The sequence below is a fragment of the Moschus berezovskii genome, chromosome 20 (genome assembly GCF_049115385.1).
Source record: "Moschus berezovskii isolate FMDL1 chromosome 20, NW_MosBer_1.0, whole genome shotgun sequence".
NCBI lineage: Eukaryota > Metazoa > Chordata > Mammalia > Artiodactyla > Moschidae > Moschus > Moschus berezovskii.
This window is the reverse complement of record NC_142479.1, coordinates 58,027,455-58,041,607: the sequence shown is the minus strand read 5'-3', so window position 1 is coordinate 58,041,607 and position 14,153 is coordinate 58,027,455. Positions and strand designations below refer to the sequence as shown.

Sequence of the window (14,153 nt, the reverse complement as noted above, 5' to 3'; positions counted from 1 at the left end):
GGTCAGGAGATCTCACAGAGCTACCCCTGCCTTCTCAGGTCTGAATACAGTGGTTTGGGTCTTTTACAGGCTGAGCCTTGTGAGCTGAGCCACAAGGGTATTTATTGCCCTTTGAGTTGGACCAGGATGGTTTGCCAGCACCAGAATGAGAAAATCGACTGGAAATGAACAAGCCTGAGAGTCCTTTCACCTTCAGGGCCCCAGAGCTAGCTGGTAAATCGTCACGTCCAGGTTTCAACAGTATTGTCATTTCCTGAGCTAAGTTCCCAGAGGCTGAGAAGGGACTTAGAAATTGTAACATCGTTTTCTGGTCCTTTAAATCCATACACAAAGGTCTTATTTAATCAGAGTAATAACTTTATTTTCCAAATTCACTTTTACAGCAACAGTCAGTGTAAATCATTTGTTAAAACACACAATACACGATATGGACATTCACAGACAGGAAGCTAAGCTAGGATGGTTTCATGTCCCTCCCCCCACCCTCAAAATTAACAAAGAAATCATGGGACTTGCAAGTGCCAGAAATTGTCCTGCCCCACACTGCAAATTCATGGGGCTCAGTCCGGTAGGAGGTGAGACGGTGTCGGTGCCCGGGGTAAACCCTTTTCAGAACTGAAACCAGAAGTCTCTTGAAGCCACACTTCTGCAGAGAGGACAGCCGATGACCTCCACCTCTGCCCTCATCCCTGCCTCTCTCTGCTCTCCTCGGAGGACAGAGATCAAAGGGTGACGAGATCTTAGCAACTGTTAGAAGTACAGGCTGTGTGTCTGGAGCTGGTGGAAAAGGTGACACGGAGGTGCCAATAACTTTGAGAAAAGGATGCCTCAAAGCAGCTTTGGGAGGCAGGATTGTGGGCTTGGGACCCTGCAAAAGGGCAGCAGGACAGAGCAACCATCACTTGATTCCTCCACAAACCTCACCACCTGGCCGGGAAGGAGAACTAGCTGGCAGCCTGCGGCACCTGTCAGTGGAAAGGTGAAATCCCAAGGGACTTCTGGCACCCGTGGTTGAAATCATGAAGAAAAGGCTTCGGACTACTGCACCCCTTTGCCCAGTGGTTTAACTATCTTACAGGTTCCTCCCCCCTCCCCCCTCGAACACAACAAGCAGTCGCAAACAGGATATGGTCTCACCACTGAAGTCAATTTAAATGGAACTATTGATAAAGTGAGTGGAGAGCTTGAGGGGACCAGGTGGATGAGGGACACCGACTCCGGAGGAAACGGGGGTAGGGGTGTGCCAGCTCTGGGGGATTGTCCTCATTTAAGGTTACAAGCCAGCATCCCTTTGCAGACTCCCTGCCAGCAAGTGACCTGATCACCTAAACCACGATCTTCAGGCTGATCCCAACACAGGTGATTCCAGAGCCCTCTGGGAACGAAGTACTTGGAAAGCTGGACACGAGACTGCAAGGAGGGGTGTAAGGAATGCGGCCAAAATCGGTGGCAGTGAGGAGGGGCCACATGTCTCACATCTTGACACCATGTTTCCTCCTCCTTCCTCAGAACCCTCCCGAGACCAGCTGGGACTCGGAGGACCAAGAGCTTCACGCGGCGACGTTTGGGGCCCACATGATCCCTGGCATGGAACGCTCTGGCTGCAGATGGAGCAGCTGGCCCTGGACTCCGACCCTCCCAGCCCCACAGGGTTGCCTTTGTCCCCACACCAGAAGTGGCAGACCTGGACAGAGGCTGATATTTCCCTTTAAACAACAGATTTTGACAAAGGTTGCTTCCCTTGTCCCCGTGGCAGGAGAGGGTTGGCAAGTGTCTCCTGACTTGTCACCGAGTCAGGAACCCCTGGGGCCGGTTGTTCGTCCCAGGCCCTGCTATGGCCATAGGATCCTGGGTGGGCGGCTGGGCCATCCTTCCTGAGGGAGAGCTTGGAGCTGAGGGGTGGGCTGCAGACCTTGCCCCAGTGGGCACTCGTGATGCGGGGAGCTGTCCGACCCTCTCTCGGGGCTGCTATGGGGCTTCTCCAGGGCCATCTTCACCGCAAGACACGTGCCCTCTGCCTGACAGAAGGGAACCCTGGGTCAGGGAGTGGGTACCGGAGCTGCTGTCCTCTCCCGGGCTTCAGGTGTTCACAGCCGAGGGTTCTCCAGTGTCAGGATCTGGTCTCTGGTGGGTCCCCGATGCTGATGATAATCTTTCATCAACTGGGAGAGCCACATGGGCCTTCTGGATCTGAGTCCCCGCTGGGGGTGAGAGACACCTGGGACTCCCACGAGGGCGGGTTAGAAACCTCTTTACAAGCATTTCAAGATACATGCGTCCTTTTTTTTTTTTTCTTTTCACTATCATAGTCACTCTGGTGAATCCAAGCATAAACAGACAAATCAGACTACAAGGCGACAGGGTGTGGATGGGGAGGGGAGGGCGACATCTATGTATATGTTCAGCTGCTCCAGGACAGACCACCCTGCTTCCCACTGGGACGGGGGGTGGTGGTGGTGAGGGGGACCAGTTCCGAGGGGGCACGGTTCCCTTTTCGGGGTACGGATGGCTGATGACACAGACTTGGGGTCGAGCAGCGGCTGGGCTCCGAGAGGCTGGCAGTCACAAGCTGGGGCAGAAGTGGGGGACAGCGGGGCTGTGGTCCTGCCCTGGGGGCCTTGCCCGCCTGCCCCAATGCCATCGCTGACATCCGGGACGGCCAGCCTGCTGCCAGCTCGGCACTGGACGGGGCCCGGGCCCAGACAAGGCATGAACAGCCAGGGTCACCGCAAACCCCACCCTGGCTTGCGACTGTGATGGCGGTGGGGGCAGGGAACTGAGTAAGGTCGTGGGGTCCATTGTGAGGGACACAGCTGGATGCCTATAACTCAGCGAGATGGAGGTCCCCGGTGTCCCGACCTCGCCCTCTTGGACTTTCCCGTTGGTACAGAGCAGGTGTTGCCCCATCGGAACAATGTCTATTACTGAGAAGGGGTGGGTGGTGAGGCGGGGAACTCGGGACAGCGTGACGTAGTGAGGGGACAGGCAGTGACCAGGCTCCGCACGGCAGACACACAGGCGTGGTTGGGGCAGACGGGGGACTGCATGGCCGTGGGAAGGAGGAGAGGTTTAGGACCGGAGGCCCTGGCTTGGGAACAGGCAGGTGTTCCCAAGAGGCCCAAGTCCTTACAAAGACAACTGGTTAGCCCTAAGTCCCAGATCTGTGAGGTGGCCAAAAACGTGGCTGTAGTTCCCACCTTCAAAACTCAATCAAACGGGGTTTCCAGGGGCGGAGGAAAGCCCCTCAGCTCAGGACCCCCACCCACCCTGCAAGAAGCAAGGAAGAGGCCAGCGTTCGGTGGTCTTTTCCAAGGAGGTGACCCACACGACGTCCTTCCCACCACCTTCCTTCTCCTGCCCCGTTCCTTCCCCCCGCAGAGGGTAGGCCTCCGCCGACCCCGAGCCGCCAAGAACGGGCCGCCGCTTGGTCCGAGTCTGCGCTGGGCGGCGGAGGCTGCGCCCTGCCCGCTGCCCTCCAGGCAGGCCCCGGCGTCCCGCCCCGGACAGGCCGCTTCCACCCCGCCCCGCCCCAGCCCCGCCCACCCGTCAGCTCCGAAGGCGGCCCCGTGCGCCTGTGGCTCCACCAACGTGCCCAGTTTCAAGTCCCTTGTTGCCACTGCTGCCTCGGGGACACCCCCAGAATGGGGTACCCCCCCAGGCCTGGAGAACCCCCGGAAGCAGCTTTCGGAGCCTCCCTTCTCCCTCTTCCACTCAGAGGGGGAAAAAAAAAGAATCAAAGTAACTGCCCAAGGAAATTCTGGGTGGGGCCCTCTTTTGGAGTGGTTTTTAAAAATACTTTATTAGGACTGGCCCACCCATCAATTTGGAAAGCTGAACTTGGCTCTGTTCCGGTCACTGATTTGGAAGCCCCGAGCCAGAGCTGAGCGACAAGCAGGTTAGTGATTAACCGATGAACCGATCTGTGAGGAGCAGCTGGGGGAGGGCAGAGGGCGAAGGGCCAGAGCATTATTCTTTTTTTTTCCACACTCTCACTCTCTTCTCTCCACGATTATTGACCGCCCCGGGGCCTGATCACAAACCCTGCTTGGCCAGGGAGGCGGACACCTCGTCAGCGAGGGTGGCGAGCTGCGGCGAGTCCACCATGTCGATGCTGCCGGTGGAGGACACGTTGCTGAGGTGCCGGGGGGACGTGTCCCCTGACACCACCGGTGACTTGTACACGATCTCCGCCCCGTGGTCGGTCTTGGCTTTGGCGTTCTCGCGGAAGGTCAGCTTGTGGGTTTCGATCTGGAAGAGAAGAGCGGGCAGGCAGGCTAAGGAGGACAGCTGGGTCGGGTGACGGCCCTCTAGCCTTGGGAGGGAGGGAGCCATGGTGGCCACGATGGTTTCATGGCTCCCCAACAGCTAAGCTGCAGCATCCTAGTCACCTGCCAGCCAGCCCCCCAGGCCCCCTCTCCAGAAGCAGTGACCACTGTGGGTTTCTTGTGTTCCCTTCCAGGAATAGCCCACACATGCAAATATGTGTGAGAAAAAAATATATACATGTACATATATGCATACGCATGGCAACAGTGTCCACATGCTTTGCACTCTGGTGTTTAGGTTTAATACCTTGCATTGTCCCTACATAGCTCCCTCACTGCTTGTTGAGGCTGTGTGCTCTCCCATCACAGCAGATGTACCAAAATGTATCTACTCCCCTGTGGGTGGATATTTAGGTTGTTCCAATCTTTTGCTCTCACAGACAATGCTGGGTGAAAAATGTTGACTAACCTTGTACTCGTATCATTTCACATATGTACCGTGTCTCCTAGAAGTGGGATTGCTAGTAGGTCAAACGGCATGTGCATTTCACGTTGATATGCACAAGCACTTTGCCAGATTTGCAGATGAAAGTGTGGAAAGAGAGGCTAGAGGAGATACAGGGAGGGGCCCAGATCCCCAGCCATCCAGCTTTGAGCCGAACACATTCCTCCCCTTTGCCAGTGACTGATGAGGACCCTAGAGGTGGCAGCTGCTGTGGGCAGCGCTGGCAGGTGTACCAGAAAGCATGATGCAACGGAGCCCCGATCAAAGCAGCGCATTGTTCTGAAATATACTCACAGCTCATACAACTCATTATCAAAAAAGCAAACAACTCAGTCAAAAATTAGGCAGATGATCTAAAAAGACACTTCTCTAAAGAAGACAAGGATGGCCAAAAAGCACGTGAAAAGGTGCTCAACATCGCTAATTATTAGAAAAATGCAAGTCAAAAACCACAGGAGGTATTGCCTCACTCCAGTTATAATGGCCATCAACGAAAAGTCTACAAATAAGAGTTGCCATATGATCCAGCAGCACTGTTCACAATAGCCAAAACGTGGAAACAACCTCAATGTCCGTTGACAAATGAACAGATAAAGATGTGAGAATGGAATTCAGCCACAAAAAGAATGAGATATCGCCATCTGCAGCAACATGGGTGCAACTAGAGATCATCATACTAAGTGAAGTAAGTCAGAAAGAGACAAATACTATGTATCATTTGTATGTGGAATCTGAAATATGGCACAATGAACCCATCCGCTAAACAGAAACAGACTCACAGACACAGAGATCAGACTTGTGGTTACCAAGAGGGCGTAGGGGATGGATGGACTGGGAGTTTGGGGTTCAGTTCAGTTCAGTCGCTCAGTCGTGTCCGACTCTTTGCGACTCCATGAATCACAGCACGCCAGGCCTCCCTGTCCATCACCAAATCCCGGAGTTCACTCAAACTCAAGTCCATCGAGTCGGTGATGCCATCCAGCCATCTCATTCTCCGTTGTCCCTGTCTCCTCCCACCCCCAATCCGGGAGTTTGGGATTAGCAGATGCAAACTAGTATATATAGAATGGATAGACAACAAGGTCTTTCTGTATGGCATAGGGAATTCTATTCAGTATCCTGTGATAAACCAGAATGGAAAGGAACACAATAAAAAAAGGATGTATGAATATAACAGTCATTTTGCTATACAGCAGAGATTGGCACAACACCATAAATAAACGATATTGCAATAAAAAAAAAAAGATACAAATGAACTTATTTCCAAAACACAAAGAGACTCACAGACAGAAAACAAATTTATGGTTACCAAAGGGGAAAGGGGAAGGGGGATAAATCAGAAGGTTAGGATTAACATATACCCTGCTCCATGTAAAATAGATAAGCAACAAGAACCTACTGTCTAGCACAGGGAACTAACTATACTCAATACTCTGCAATAACCTATAAAGGAAAAGAATCCAAAAAAGAATATATGTATGTATGTATAACTAAATCACGGTGCTGTACACGTGAATAACCCAACACTGTAAATCAACTAGACTTCAATTTAAAAATAAAGAAAAAAGTAAGTACAGCATCCTTGACCCGGAGGTCTTAGCTCCAAAAGATACCTGGAAAGCTCAGAAGCAGACAGTTTAGCTGGAGATGCCAAGCAGTACATAGTTATTCTCTCCTGATGAGCTCTGAAGTGATGGACACAGTAATCCTCAACCTTTTTGGGGTCTTAGGACCTCCCTGAGGGCTTCCCAGGTGGCGCTAGTGATAAAGGGTCTGCCTGCCAATGCAGGAGACTTGAGAGACACAGGTTCGATCCCTAGATCAGAAAGATCCCCTGGAGGAGGGCATGGGAACCCACTCCAATATTCTTGCCTGGAAAATCCCATGGACAGAGAAGCCTAGTGGGCTATGGTCCATAGAGTCATAAAGAGTCAGACATGACTGAAGTGACTTGGCACAAACACAAGACCTTCATGAGCATCTGGTGAGACCAGGAAAATGTGTACACCTGCCTGCCTGCTCTCACACACATATGACAACTTCTCCCCACAAGTTCAGAAGTCCACAGATCCCACGAAAAGAGCCCCTATTGTAGGGGCATTTGAATGTAAAGAAAAATCAGGCTCCCATCTAAGCTATATGCTTATTTTGGGTGACTGCTTTGAAAAAAGGACTCTTCCTTATTACCGTAACTGAAAGACCATTTTGACATACGTTATGTTCTTAAGAAAAATGTGACAGCCTCCTGGGAATGTCCCCAAACTCCCCAAACTGAAAGGAACTCGGGTGGCGGGGTTCCTGCACTCCACTGCTTGTCAGCAGCGTTGCTCATCACAGAGGGAAATGGGACTGAACACAAGGAAACCCTCTGGGACCAGGACAATGTCTTCCGGGCAGTGGGCAGGGGCAGGGCCCTCCCTTTCCGAGGCATCACAGAGATAAGTGAAAACAGAAGTCCAGACATGGATTTGCATCTAACATGGATTTGCTGTTTGATGACTACAGAGCTCCAGGCACCCTCTTGAACCCTGCCTCACCCCGGTCTCCGGGACGGGGATGTTTCCGTCCGTTTTGCTGAATGAGAACCCAAGGCTGAGAGGGCTTGCAGAGCTTTCAGGGGTCACGCCTCCAAGCAGAGTCAAGCCCAGAGCTTTCCCCCAGAAAGAGAAGCTTCCAGAGTCAGGGGTAGAGGCCTTCCTTCACCCGGAATCACCAACACCCAGACCTACCCACTCATTCCATATATAATCAGACTCTTCCAGGAGGGATGGCAGTTTCATTAAGCTCCCCAGGGCAGGGAGGTCCTGTGTTAAACAGGGGGCAGGGGCAGCGATGGAAACAAGCTGGCCTTTTGCAAAAAAACCTTCTCATTTCCCTGGGTCTCACTTCTGATGGAGAACCAGGCACCCTGGATGTAAAAGCGTGATGGTCAGGGAGACCTGTGGAGAACCAGGACCCCACTCTCCCCTCAGCCTTCATGGGACCCCATCACTGGTCATCAGGTCAGCCCCGAGGTCTCGGTGCCAACCACTGCTTTAAGCACACACAGTCCAGAAAGTGCCGCTCAGAAACCACGCAGTCAGGCTTTCACCGCAAAGGCAGAGTGTGTCTGTCGATCCAGACCACTGGAGGAGGTGGTGGGCGGGATGGGGGGAGGGAGGTGACTGCATGGGGACCCCGGCTCCCGCCAAGCTTGGCCCAGCTGCCACTTCCGACCAGTGGGGCCCTTTGCACCACACCGCTGGGATGGCCCTTCCCTCTCCATCCGCCTCAGTCAGCTGCTGGGAGGCACTGAAGACTGGAACACGAACCACTTGCAGAACTTCAGGGCAGGCATGGGCAGGAAACCCCAGAGGGCATTCCGCTGAATTTATGAAGAGAAAAAGCACTGCCACACAACAGAATTGAGTGATGAGCCCAGAGGGAGGCACTGGGGTTCCCCAGCTCCCACTGCACACAGACATCCAGACCCAGGGCTTCTAGAAACCATGGGGAACACCCAGGTTCTCAGTCCGTGGCCTCCTCATGGACACTTGCAGAGGCTTTGTTGAAACCTGGATTCCAGCATCACTGTTTGGCTCTAACTGCCTAGTGACCTATTTAGAAAATTAGGTTATGTTCCCATGACTGGCTCTTGGTGACTGGGGCTGGCTTATGGCGATGGCTACTTCCTTTTGGGGGTGCTGGCCAACCACAGGGCTGAGGGCAGTAGCTCTCACCTTTAATTCCACTGAAGAGTCACCTGGGGGCTTTAAAAGCTCCACTCCAGGTACCCAGATGGTTCCTGAGACAAACTAATCAGAATCTCCAAGGTGGGGCCTGGCATCAAGGCTGTTAAAAGCTCCCAAGGACAGCAAAGGGCAGCCCCGGTGGAGCCCCACAAGTAGCTGAGAATCCACATCAAGCCAGTCAATACGGGACCCTCAGCTCTCCTGCTCTGAGACACTGGACTCTGTTACAGCCTCTGCCCCGCCCCTTTACCTTTTTATTCCCTCCGCCAGGAACGTGTGTGATGTTATCCAGGGACCCAATCTTCGACTGGACTCTATCCTTGAAGTCCAGCTTCTCAGATTTTACTTCCACTTGGCCACCTCCTGGAACAGAACACACAAAGGGCCCCAAGCCTTGAGTGAGGGCTTAGCCAGTGACCTCATACGGACACCAACCGTGAGGGGGAGTTAAGACCAGCTTTATTCAGAGTGTGGTTTGGAACATGTAGGTCCTTCCAAAGGGCTTAAAAACAATTTGCTTCGTCTTCATTTTTTTCTTTTTATCTCACTAATCAGGGTGTACGTCAAATATCGACTCAGCAAACTCTTTCTCCTTAGTGCAAAGGTAAAGGACAGCTCAGTTCAAGAGAAATTATTCTAAATTGGTCGGCTTCCAAGGAGTTGAGCCTTTCTATGCCAACATCCTGTAAGACCTTGGAATTAAACTGAAGGGCAAAATGCACTCTTCATAAGGAAGGGCCCTGACATTTTCTCCCTCCTCAGACACTCGATGCCCTGTCCAAGTGTGGGAGACATGGCCTGAGGAAGAGATGAACTACATTACTTTCTTTGGAAGGATAAAGCCATTCAACAAAGTTGCTCCACAGTGTGATGGGATGGTGGCCCCAGGAGAGGCAGAGAAACTCAACTCCCCCGAATTGTCCAAGGGAGACAGAAAACAATGACATTTAGACCGCACTTGTGACCATCTCTCTTCCTGCAGTAATGGTTCAAGCCCCGGAGAGGACCTAAGGGAGAAGACCTGCTCTGGACTCAGGCAGGAGTTAGAATCTAGATCTGGGCTCTCCAAGATGGTAGCCCATGGCTACTTAAATTTTATTTTTAAATTTTAATTTTTTTGCCTGCACCCCACGGATTGTGGGATCTTAGTTCCCAGATCAGGGGAGGAACCTGGGACCGCCAGTGAAAGCACCGAGACCTAACCTTTGGACCACCAGTGAATTTCCCAAATTTCATTAAATAAAACTGGTTCATTTCCTCAACTGCACCGGCCACATTTCAAATGCTCAACAGCCGCATATGCTGAGTGGCTACCACAATGAACAGGACAGGTACAGAACGTTTCCACTGTTGCAGAAAGATCTACAGGCAGCACCAATTTCTGCACGGCGTGAGATGGAGAGGGGAAGGGTGCACATGGAGAGTTCCACAGTATCATTTCGGCGGGGACATGGCCATGACCCAGGAGTCCCATGTTGTAGCTGGAGCAGTGGATGAATGTCCCTCCTGTTGGCTGAGGACCAAGTTGAGTTCAGTTCAGTCGCGTCTGGGGACCAAATCCACGGAGCTAGTCTTCGGGGGCCAGATCAGGTCCTTCCCCAGCTTCAGAGGCCCTGTGCGCAGGCCGCTTGGAGAGCCGCGGGTGGGGGTTTAGCTCAGCATCTGCCTTCCCGTCTTACCTTTTCTTGGGCAGCCTGGTCCCACTCTGGAGCTACACACAGAGCCACCCCTCCCAGGCCCCAGCAAGCTCCACCCCCAACACGCTGATGGTCCATCCCAGCCACCCTTCCCAGCCACTTCCGGAGCAGGCGCCGCCCCATCCGGTCCAGCCCCCTGACCACCCCGCCCCATCTTGCTTTCTACAAGGGCTACCTGGCTTATGATGGATGTTGCCCAATGAGCCACACTTGGAGGTCACCTTGCTCAGATCCACTGGTTTGTAGACTATTTGCACCTGGAGGGGAGAGAGAACGAGAGTAAAACAGGATTACTTTGTGGGGAGTGAAACACAATGAAAAGCAGCAGGCCCTGCTGGGACAGCATTTCTGGTCTGCCACGAGGAACGCACCCTAGTACTGATGGGAAAATGTGTTGGAATTCTGCCAACTCTGCCCTGGGAGTGAAATAAATGGAGTGCCTTCGATCCCATAGGACAAGGACCCTCAGAGAAATACAGGGCTACCTCCCCACTGGGGCAGGGCCCACACCACTGGTTTGGCAAACACACGTGAAAAGGTCATTCTCTTTCCTGACATGAAATCGACAGATCGCATTCAGTGAGGACAGAAAGAAAGAAGGGGTCCGTCTGTGCAGCATCTGAAAAATCTTGGCAAAGCAAGAGAGCCGTGTCTGCTGGGCCTCTGAGAACAGAGGGCGGGGTGGGGTGGATAGGAGCACCTTCTCCCAGGAGAAGCTTCACGAACCCCAGCACCCCTACAGCAGCACAACGATGGTCAGCGAGCGGGGAAGAGCACTTCGGCGACCCGGGAAGAGTGAAGCGCCAGGTGGCGCCTGGGCACACAACGTCCTGGACGGTTTTGTTCTTTACCGAAAAGAGCAAAGCAACACGAGCAGGACGGTCAGGCGGCACAGCAGGAGTCACGGGTTTAGTGTCTCAGAGAGGCTCAGCAGACACACGCGGGGAGGCCTAAGGGCCCCAGGGCTCAGAGCCGGCCTGAGGGTCCAGCATGTGGCCCAACCAAACTGCCACCCACCTGCCGCCTGGAGGAGACACCCCACAGGGACCCAGCGTCAGCAGAGGGGGTCTCCTTGGGGAAGTCTGCACAAAGCCATGACTGTGGGGGCCCCTGATGGTCACAGGGTGACACGTCCCCTGTGTGAGGTCACCTGAAGACACAGGAGGCCAGTCACCACTAGCCAGTGGGCTCCTGCTCCCCGCCCTGGAGTTACCTGCAGAGAGGAATGGCCTCATGCCCAAGAATGGGTTTAACAAGCACATCAAGGAGGAGTTTTTACTTAGGTCTAAATCATCTGGAATAATCCCAAATTACGTTCATCAAAATCATGTTGGCGTTTGTCGATTACTGGCAGAGTTGATGGCGGCTGACAGGGGACGTGGCCTGTGTGTGTAGGTGTGGGGAGGGAGGCGCGGGAGCCCGCGCCCGTGGGGGTGGGTGGGTTCATGAGGGCTCTGAGCCTGCCCATGAGGTGGGGTGCTGGAGATGGGGGGACAGGGGGCTGTGGAAAGCACCCCCCCTTTCCTCGCAGGAGCAAGATGAAAGCGAAGGCTGCTGTGTGCGAGGCTTCCCTCTCCTCTTTTCAGCCTCAGTTTTGGGGGGCGGGGCGTGTAACCAGTTGCGGAGGAGGAGGGTGGGGCTGTGTAGAAGGGAGAGCCTGGATTGGCCAGGAGGAAGCGGGGAAGGCAAGATGGAGGGGGAGGGAAGGAGGAGGGGAGAAATGGGGGAGGGCGGGGGAGGATGGGAGCCAGGACAGGGAGGTGCTCGGTCGGTTGAGGCTGGGGAGGGAGGAAGCCAGGTTCCGGAGTGAAGCCGGGAGTCAATCAGGAGGCAGGGAGAACCGCGGGAAGGAGCAGGGCCTGCCTGCTGGGGAGTTATATCCAAGCTGAGGAGGGGTTCCCTGCCAGGCCAGGGGCCCACCGCCCCCCAAGCGCCTGAGGCTGACATTGCACAGGGACTCATCACCCTCAGCCGCCTTCCACCAGGAGAAGAGCTATGACAGCTCCTACTGCAGCGGTCACGAGCCAACATCCTGTGGCTCTCTGCCGGGTCCTAGGCTAGTCTGCCAGCCCGCAGAGAGCAGGACAGACGGGAGGTGCTCCTGGGGAAGTCCCTCGAGGTCTTAGGCACTGCCCTCCCAGCGGCAGGCATGTACCCCCTCCCCCAAGCTTCCGCTGGAAGGAGCGGTCACAACCTCCCATCAGCCGACCAGACACGAGTTAAACCGGAAAGCACATGTCTTTCCTACTCTGGCTGAAGCCCTCTTTCAGCAGGGAAGCCAGGAGTCAGAGCTAAAACAGCAACGTCACCCAGAGCCCGTGGTCAGGCCGGCAGCGGGTGCAGGTGGTCCCCACCCCTTCTCTTGGCAGAAGGCAAGGTGGCAGTGGGACAGGAGAGCAGGGACGGGGGCACTGAGCAGACACTGGTGAGGAAGCGTTAGTGAAGCGCCATGCAGCAGCCTCAGCGTGAGTGCCCACCGCTCCGGGGGCCACAAGGAGTCAGTGGCAGAGCCCGCCCTGGGTGCTCAGGGCAGGAGGCAGCAGCACATTGCAAGAATAAACCCTCAGGTCTGGATGTGGATGATGTACGGGTAGAGGCTGGGCACTTTCTGGACAGAGAGCACACCCCCCACCCCAGGGCTTCCACTGTCGGATAAACCACCCCCTCCCCAGCGCTGCCAGCTGGGGACCAGATGCCTGCTCTCACAAGCCATCCTTCTCCCCAGGGGTGGACCTCAAAGGGGCTTGAATCTCCTGCTCCCCCGAACGTTTCAACATTTGCCTACGGCTGACCAAGAGAGGCTGGAGGAACAAGGGGGCTGTGGAGAAGGGGGGCCGAGCCTCAGGATGCCGAATCCGCACCCAGTTTGGTCACTTGGAAGATACCGGCAGAACTGATCGAGTGGGCAGGCAAGAATGAGGATGCCAGCCCCAAATCTCAGGGATGCATCCAGTGGGGACGCAGGGAGTCCCCAGGGACACCTGGGGGGGCCAAATTTCAAAGGGCTCCAAGCAGCATTTCTGTTCCCCCTCAGCTGCGGGCCGCTCCCTGGTGTACTTTTGTTGGGCTCTTTCGCATCTGGAGCTTCCGCCAGGGGTGGAACTGGTTTCAGATAAGAGCCAAGAGGCTTAGGAATCAGCTCATCCCTCGCAGACGCAGAAGACAAACGGGAGCAGAGCCTGGCTGGCCTCTGCTTGTCCCGAGACAGGACTGTAAATACCTTGGTGTGGGCCACCTGTTCCCGGTGGCGCCCCTTAAAGCGAACCTACCCAGGTGATGGAGGAGGTGATGTCAGAACCCAGTCTCATGGGCCACCACCTTCAGCTCTAACTCAGATGGGCTGCGGGGCTCCCTGTGAGCGGCTGCGACAATGGGGCTGGGAGGACCCCGCCTCCAGGAACGGGTCGGAGGACCAGTCACTCGGTCTGCCCATACAACAGGGCACCCCCTCCTGGACCCGTGGATGCGGGGACCCAGATAGACTCTGAGGCTGATCATGGTTTATTCTATGCAGTGTCTCGCAAGTACAAACACTCATGCCACTTCTCAAACCCGGAACCACAGCTGGAAAGTGTGACGGTACTCACACTGCCGCCTCCTGGCACGTGTTTGATATTATCCTTTGAGCCACACTTGGACTGGACGTTGCTAAGATCCAGCTTCTTATTAATTATCTGCACCTTTGACAGCCAGAAAAAAGGATGAGTGACACACCACACCCAGACGTGTCTGCCCCGCACAAACACACTCGCACCTGGCTGTAGGCCTGGGGAGAGGAGGGCAGGCTGATTCACAACTCCCCGGGGAGCATTCCAGAACTGTGAGTGGTTGGAGATGGACCCCACCTTACAGCCCTGGGCTTACAAAACAGATCCATCAGAAGTGGCTCTTCCCTTTCTGGGAGGATTGCAGTAGGGAGGCCTCCCCTGTCAGAGAGCACCTCGGAGGTGGGGGT

At 54.5% G+C, this 14,153-nt stretch overlaps 1 protein-coding gene across 3 annotated transcripts in view; it reads right to left on the bottom strand.

Annotated features, from left to right (window-relative positions):
* Window positions 1-1,490: 1,490 nt before the first annotated feature.
* Window positions 1,491-14,153, bottom strand: part of MAPT (microtubule associated protein tau) — a 123,708-nt gene continuing 111,045 nt past the window's right edge. For all 3 annotated transcript variants that reach the window (XM_055408122.2, XM_055408121.2, XM_055408130.2), the window contains 4 exons: window positions 13,786-13,878; window positions 10,374-10,455; window positions 8,752-8,864; window positions 1,491-4,248 (listed from right to left, as the gene is read on the bottom strand). In XM_055408122.2, the coding sequence (XP_055264097.2) occupies window positions 4,033-4,248; window positions 8,752-8,864; window positions 10,374-10,455; window positions 13,786-13,878 (504 nt within the window). In that variant the 3' untranslated portion in view covers window positions 1,491-4,032. The remainder of the gene's footprint in view (window positions 4,249-8,751; window positions 8,865-10,373; window positions 10,456-13,785; window positions 13,879-14,153) is intronic.